At 53.5% G+C, this 7953-nt stretch overlaps 1 protein-coding gene across 1 annotated transcript in view; it reads left to right on the plus strand.

Moving 5' to 3' along the window:
* Positions 1-7953, plus strand: part of COL4A2 (collagen type IV alpha 2 chain) — a 227685-nt gene that overhangs the window by 1441 nt on the left and 218291 nt on the right. Inside the window, exon 2 of the mRNA XM_021706945.1 lies at positions 57-111. Coding sequence (XP_021562620.1) covers positions 57-111 — 55 coding nt within the window. The remainder of the gene's footprint in view (positions 1-56; positions 112-7953) is intronic.

The following is a 7953-nucleotide window of genomic DNA, read 5'->3' on the forward strand; positions in this document are numbered from 1 at the left end:
CGGGACTGGCGAGCCGGGGCCCGCACGCTCACTCGCTCCCTCCCTCTCCCTCCCAGGTGGCTGCTGCTGGGGGCGGTGACTGTGGGCTTCCTGGCCCGGAGCGCCTCGGCGGTAAGTCCTGGCGGCGGTTCCGCGCGCGCGAGGGCGGTTGGGACGCTCGAGTGGCCTCTGAGGAGGCAGCGGGTCGACGCGAGTGTGTGTGGCCGTGTGCGCGCGCGGGCGCGCGGGCGCGTGTCCCCCCAGCCCAGGCCCTAAGAACGCTCCCTTTTCCCGGTGACCTCCGTCCCTCCCTTTGGGTCCCCCGGCCGATCCTGTGCCTGACAGGCGTCGGCCCTTCCGCAGGAGCTCGCCTCTAAAAACCTAGCCCCAGGCAAAACTGCTTCCTCAGACACGGGGAGAAAACGTCAGCCACTTGGCCTGAGACCCCCGGGCCAGGGCAGAGCAGTTGCCAGTCTGGTGGCACCGGGAGGGCTGGTGGGTCCCGGCTCTGTCGCCGGCAGAGGGGTTTTGTGTTTTTAAATGGGAGGCTCTGGGGGGATGGGGGGTGGAAGTGGGCGGGGCGAGGAGCAGAACGCGACAACCTTGGAGCTGTTTTAACCACTGGGAAGGAACAATGGCAGAAAAACCCGCGTTTTCTCCCGGGTCCTGGGCAGGCCCTGGAGAGCCCCAGGTAGAGGCTGGGACCCTGCTCGCCGAGCCTGCCCCTGGGCCTGCCTTGCCGGGCAGCCTCGCCGACACTGTCGTCGTACTTGGTGATGACACTGTGGGGTTTTAGAAATCGTGTTTCAATAGTAGAAACCCCTTTGACAGAGCTTGATGCAACCATGGCCACGACGCAGCGGGTTTGGCGGGCCTCTTCAGTGGAGGACACAAATGCCTAGCCAGGCACGAAGACCGAGGGGTGGCCAGCCCACCTCTGCCACAGTGTCCGGTGGAATACCCACGTCGGGAGCATTCCGTGTCCCCGGTGGAGTCCTCTGTGCACTCCCCTCTCCTCCTCGGTTCCCACTTTGCAAAGGGGATGTGTGCTGGTGGTTTCTTAGATGCTCTGTGATTTTTACCTCGTTCTGTCCTGATGTATAACAGACAGGGATTGTAAAGGTAGTAAGTGAGACGCCATCACCATCGCCAGAAAGGACGGCTGAACCGCTGCCTCTCTACAGCTTTCTGCTCGGGTTCAGGGCACCGGCTGGGAAGTAAAAGGAGGAAGCCAGAGACTTTTTGACGGTCAAAGTTTCCCTAAAGTTCAGGTCTGTCTCTCCATCCCGTCCCCGGTCCTGATTTGAGAAGATCAGAATCTAGGTATTGGAACCCACCCAGTGACCCCATGGACTCTTACGTGGGTGCCCGCATACAGATAAGACTTGGCCCAGGTGTATGGACCAGAAGCAACACACACACATGCACATACTCACACACACTCAGAGGAGGAGATCCCTAGAATGTACCACAGCGTGTTGCGGGTGTGTGCGTGGGTTGTGCTGACACCCACATGCCTTTGTCTCCCAGAGCCATTTTTGTCATGTCAACGCATTCATTCCCGAGGGTGGTGAGAGGCCCAGGAATTCTTATCTGGACTGAGGCTAAAATGGGTGGAAAGCCACCGAGTGCCCAAATGTTCATGTCAGAGCTCGGTGCTAAGCTTACTTCTGCACTCACCTCTGAAATCTCAAGCCTTGGCGCCCACACTTTGAAGAAGTGAGCATCCCTCCACTTGTTACAGAGGCCAAGTGCCCTGTGACATGGGACACTCCTCTGAGGCTCCCCAGGACCTCTTGGAGGCTTCAGACTCACCCTCAGCCTCTCTGCCTCTCTGATCCCGGGAGGGATCAAGAACATTCATTCTTAGCAGAGCTTCTCACAGTTCTTGGACCCCTGATGGCTGAAGGGCCGAGATAGGTCTTCATCTCAGATGCTCTGGTCAGACTCTCCGGGTGGGGCCAAGAGTCTGCATTCAATGTGAGGCAAAGTCTGGAGTCTTGGGTTGAGAGGCAGTAGAGGCCACATGCCCATTTGCTTTATCTCCCTGGACTTTTTATTCTAAATCTACAAGTAAAAATAGATATTTTTAATCATTTTAATTATCTACTGTTAAAAAGAATGGATCATTTTAATCATTGTCATTGATTTTCAAATCATTCAGCGATTTTATTTTATTTTTTAGATTAGAAAATACAGTTTATTTAGAAAGTAAGTTAAAGAGAGAGAAAGAAGAGATTCACCTCCCTAAAGAAGGGGAAGGGGGCCAAAGCTTAAGAAAACATGGCCTGACCATAGCTCAACGAGCACGTGGCCACACCACAGCTTAGCAAGGCAATGGTCCATTCAGCAATTTTAAAAATTGGTACTTAGAGCCCTACAAACACGTGTTGTTAAGAGACATTCAGTCTGCTGTGTTCAATGATGGACTGATCTTCTACTTATCAATTTCTTATTATTCTAAATCTGAAAGCAAGAATATTTTTAATCATTTTAATTATCTACTAGTCAGAAGAATAGATAGTTTTAATCGTTTTTATTGATTTTCAATCATTCAGCGCTTTCAAAAATTAATACGTAGAGCCCTATGAACTCGTGTTGTTAAGAGACATTCAGTCTGTTGTGTTCAATGATGGACTGACTGATCATCTACTTACCGATTTTTCAGTAATCACTGGCTTTAATGGTTGTCGCTCATGAAACAATTCTTTGGTTCCTTGGTTCCTGACTATATTCATTAAGGAATTTTCTTGACTGTGGCACGTTCAGCCCTGCTCCTTGCAGCCCGTGTTCCAGAGACCTGTCTCAGGGATCTCGTGGCCTGTCTGTCTCAGGACTTTTCTGGACCAGGTCAGTTCAGCAGAAAAGGCTTCGGCATGTGTCTGGAGGGGCTTTGCAGAAGAAGCAGCTGAACATGGTTTGTGAAGAGAGGGGGTAAATTCTGCCCATGTGCATTAGTACATCAAAGCCTCACAGCAAAGCACACTTATGAGACAGGTAACTACTATTCCCCCATCTTACAGACCAGAAAAAAAGAGGCCCAAAGAATTTAAATAACTTGTGCACGCCTGTATTCCCAGCTACTCAGGAGGCTAAGGCAGGAGGATCGTTTGAGCCCAGAGTTTGAGGCTGCAGTGAGCTATGATTGTGCCACTGCACTCCAGCCCGGGTGGCAGAGGGAGAACCCATCTCTTAGAAAAAAGAGTTGGAATAACTTGCCTGAGGTCTTGCTTTTTGCAAGTGGCCAAGAGGGATTGGAACCCAGCATGTGACCCCTGCTCTGAGCTCCCCGAGATCTGTAAATTAGCAGTGTCTGAGTTTTAGTCTTTGTGTCTCCTGGGGTCCGGGTGCCTTCTCCTTGGTCTTGACCCTTGAGCTAACAGAGTGAAGCCCAGGCACTGACTCCTGGGAAAAGGAGTCTCCCCCATCTCCTCTGCGCTGCTCCCACTTTAAGGGCCAGGAGCACAGAGCCAGGGAGAAGCCACACAATGGTGGCCAAAGGAAGAGCTGGGGCTCAGAGCTCGGTGTGGAACCAGGTGCTCTGTGCATGATTCCCAGTTGCCTTTCCTGAAGAGTCCCTTGCTTGAATGCAATGCCAGGGTGCCCGGCTCATGTGTGAAACACCCACCCTGAAAGACAGTGGGGCACAAGGGATCCCAGACTCGAGGCCAGCTGCCTGGTGTTGTTTCCAGCTCTGCAGGAAGCTGAGGGTCTGTTGCCAGGGATGGGCACTCACCAGATCTCTGAGTTTTAGTTCTCCTCCCAAATGGGGAGCCCTTTCAGGGTTGTGGGGTGCATAGGCATGTGGACAATAATTTGAAAGGCCTAGCACAGCCTGGGTGCCAGGAGATGTCCCCTGGGTCTGTTTAAGGAATGGTCCCCTTAGCCGCATGGTCTAACCTCCACGGAGTCTTGAAGGCGCTCCCTGAAGCTGCTCTAAGCTCTAAGCATTGTTACTTATCTCTAGAGGCCTTAGTAGCCTTAAAGATCTAAGAGACCCTATCCTGCCTGACTCTGGAGGAAGAGAATTCCAGAGAACAAAGGCTTTTTCTGAGATCAAGCCCTGTAGCAGGCTGGGCGGTCACCTAAGGACTGGTGGGGAGACAGGGCCGCAGTGATACAGGTTATCACAGGTATCAGTGTGAGGCCAGGAGTCCTGGAAGCGCAGGAGCCCTCTGCCCCAGGAAGTGCAGGGCCTGGCCAGCCGCACATCAGCTCAGTTGCCAAGCGCCAGGCCCTGGAAAATTCGTTTGACACTCGTGTGAGCCGTCACCTTTCTTTCTTCCCTCCAAAATGCGGCCGCAGTGGTGAACCCTCTCATACGTGGGCTTGCTGACAAGTGAGAGAGATGCAGTACCGAGCGCTACCCAGTGCTCTCTGCAAGAATCAGGAAGAACTGTCCCGTCCCACATTCCCTGGAGCTGCTGTCCGGGTTGTTTCAAAACTGGGCTCCTGGGAAGAAGGGAAATATCTCCTCTGTGAGTGGAAAAACAAGCAGATCTTAGCTCTCCAGCGGCCATTAAAGCACTTCTCGCCAGGTGACTTGTATGACTTGGCCCCAGGATATAGTAGCAGGGATTTGTCATCAGCATCCCAGGATGCTAGCGCCAGGTGGGACGGGCGGACAGAAAGTGCAGAGCTTGGAGAACAGGCCCTGGCACTGTCATGGGGATGAGTTTAGAGCCAGAGAAACGGCGGCGGGGATGAAATTCGAGGGAAAAGTTCTAGGATTAAGAACAAGGAGTTTGCAAAAATCTAATAGTGTTTCTAGGCAGCTCGCTAAAATGATGGAGAAATTCCAAGGAAAATCTGGCACTGGGGAGATTGAACAAGGATGAGATCACAACCTAGAAGTTGGTCTGGGAATGTCTCCTTCTCCTTATCTGAAAGGAATATTGATCTTTGATGATGGGGTTTTAGAAAACTCTGAGATGGGGCCTTGCTTTTTATCTGCTGCTGTTTGCTGCATTATCACTGCAGGAGGTGGGAGGTCTTGTCTGGAACCCCTGGCCTTGACTGGTTTGCTTGTAAATCAAGGGTCCAGGAACCACACAATGGTCTGGAGATAGAGTCTGGCCCCAGCCTGGCTGGGAACGGGCTGTTTGACTTTGAGTCCTTAACCCACTCTGACTCTGGGTCCTTGAAAGAGAATGTTGTGAGGGATTGAGATGCTCGGGGTTCTCTCAGGTGACCAGGTCACCCCAGGTGAGCTGGAGAGTCAGACCTTCAGGTCTGGACTTCTCACTTCTGCTGCAGGCTCTGCAGATGGGCTGAGACCTGTGAGGGGAAGCCCAGGCCTCTGCTGTGACACTGGGGATGAGAGAACCCTTCCGGGTGAGCTTCAGGACATCACTTGACCTCACGGCCAAGAAGTTCACGTTGGCTCAGAAATGAACATTAGCATGTTGAACTGCAGGTGGAGAGCTGCACCACACCTGTCATCCCAGCACTTTGGGAGACAGGGGCGGGAGGGTGGCTTGAGCCCAGGAGTCCAAGACCAGGCTGGGCAACACGGTGAGATTCCATCTCTACAAAGGGTGGCTCCAGGACGCTGCTGTATGCTGCGTGGCGCTTTTGTCTTCGTGGTGTTGCGAAGCTTCTGGAATCCAGTGAATGAATAAAAGGTGTGTGGTCAGTTGACAGGAGAGTGACGGCAGAGCTGTGGGGTGGCTACCCTTTGGGGACAGCCCCTTCAGGTAACGAGACCATCTCAGCACAGGAGGCAGCTGGGATGATTCTCTGCTCTGGGGGACTGTCATGTTTATTTTGATTATCCGTGAAACAAGACGGTGCTGTCTCATCTTAGGGAGACTCCATGGGCTTCTCTGGTTCTGTTGATGTGGTCAGTGTGTATTTCAAAGGATGCGCAAGTGGCCTGGACTCCCGCAGCGAGCAGAACGTTCGAAGCCCCCTCCTCCGTCTCCCAAGCTCCCTGCAGATGCCTGGCCCGCTCTGTTCTGATGTGTCCTGTTGCACCGGGTGGGGCTGCCGTGTAAAGCTGCAAGCTCTTTTGTGAAAACTGCCCCCACTAAGTGCCGTGTGGCGTCCTGGAGCGGGTCCTGGGACAGAAAAGCCCATGAGGGGAAAAGCTGGTGACATTCCAGCCGAGTCTGCAGTTCAATGTGCTGATGTTAACTTCTGAGCCAACGTTCACTTCCCGGCTTTGACAAAATGTGCCGGGGTTGTATGAAATGTGAACGTGGCACCGTAAGGTCTGGGGGAACGCATCTACAGGGACTCAGCACTGTCTCTGCAACTTTTCTGCAAATCTCCATCACTTGCACATATTGCAGGGCTCCTGAGAAGTAACGAGCCGGTCACACTTGGGGTGCGTGAGGAGGCAGACAGGTGTGCAGAGAAGACTGGGAAGCTGCAAATCTCGCAGTCGCAGATGTGACCAGTGAGAGGAACCTGGGCTCCCATTCTTCCCTCTACTGACTAAGCAAACAGAGTCACTTTCGCTCACGTGGAAAACGTGGCAGAGGTGGGGCCCGAATGAACACATGGGTTTTGTTCCCAGCTTGGGGAAGCACTTTATGGAAAGAGAAGGAGGCCATCAAACCCTCCGTGTGGCATATCCACAGCTCCACATCGTGGAAGGCCAGGTGGCATCTTCAGTGGCCCCGCAGCTTGACCAGGGAGGGAAATGGCCCCACTGTTGTTTGCTGAGTCTGTGGTGGACTGACCGGTTGGCATCATAGTGTTGCTCTGAGGACATAAAGTGTTACCATGAGGCTGGGCGTGGTGGCCCCTACCTGTAATCCCAGCACTTTGGGAGGCCGAGGTGGAAGGATTGCTTGAACCCAGGAGTTTGAGACCCAGCCTGGGCAACATACTGAGACCTCACTTCTGCAATATATATATATATATATCAAAAAGTTAGCCAGGAGTGGTGGCATACACCTATAGTCCCAGCTACTAAGGAAGCTGAAGCAGGAGGATCACCAAGCCCAGGAAGTCGGGGCTGTGATGAGCCAGGAATGTGCCACTGCACTCCAGCCTGGGCAGCAGAGTAAAACCCCAACTCAAAAAAATAAATAAATAAAATAGCCGGGCATGGTGGCTCACACCTGTAATCCCAGCACTTTGGGAGGCAAGGGTGAAAGGATTGCCCGAGCTTAGTCAGGGGCTTGAGACCAGCCTGGGCAGCTTGATGAGACCTCGTCTCTACAGTAAATCAAAAAAGTATCCGGATGTGGTGGCATGTGCCTGTAGTTCCAGCTACTTGGAAGGCTGAGGCAGAAAGATTGCCTGAGTCCACCAGATCGAGGCTGGGGTGGCCGTGAGCGTGCCCCTGCCCTCCAGCCTGGGCGATATATCGTAAGACTCCAACTCAAAAACAAAAATTACCATGGAGCAGCACAGTGGCTGCCCACCCTTAGACATAAAGTGTCCTTGCATGCCGCTTAGAACAGAAGCCCCCTTCTTGCCTGCCTAGGAAGCCCCGTGGGCAACAGGGACCGTGGGGGCTGGTGATGCCGCGGCTGGCCGCCCCCCCACCTGCTTCCCGCCTTGCCACAGGCCGTTGCCTGAGATTGCAAGTCAGCCACCTCCCAGCGGCCACAGTGTCTGTGTCAGCTGGGGGCCGAGGGAAAGGGACGAGGTGGGGAATGGCCGGTGGCCAGTGGCTGTTGCCGCACACATCAGCCTGTCACCACCCTGCCATCGATAACCAGAGACCAGAATCAGGACTGGAGCAGCCTCTGCCTGGGCCTTGCCAGTTCCGTCCTCTGCTCACCCTGTCAGCACTCAGTGGCCTTAGCCCTGAGACCTGGAGGACGCCCTGTCCCTTTTCTATCAGGACCCCGGAGGGGCAGGTGGCAGAATGCCTGTGCCCAGCCCTGGGGCCCAGTTGGGACCTGTGCCCTTGGGAATTGAGACCCACATAAGCGTCTGACTAACGGGTCCTCCCCCGCCGATAGGATTTATCACGAGAGACCAAGGATTTTTTTTTTTTTTTTTTTTTTTTTTTTT

This window comes from Carlito syrichta, unplaced genomic scaffold (assembly GCF_000164805.1).
Source record: "Carlito syrichta isolate Samal-C Ts95f unplaced genomic scaffold, Tarsius_syrichta-2.0.1 Scaffold316219, whole genome shotgun sequence".
Taxonomy (NCBI): Eukaryota; Metazoa; Chordata; class Mammalia; order Primates; family Tarsiidae; genus Carlito; species Carlito syrichta.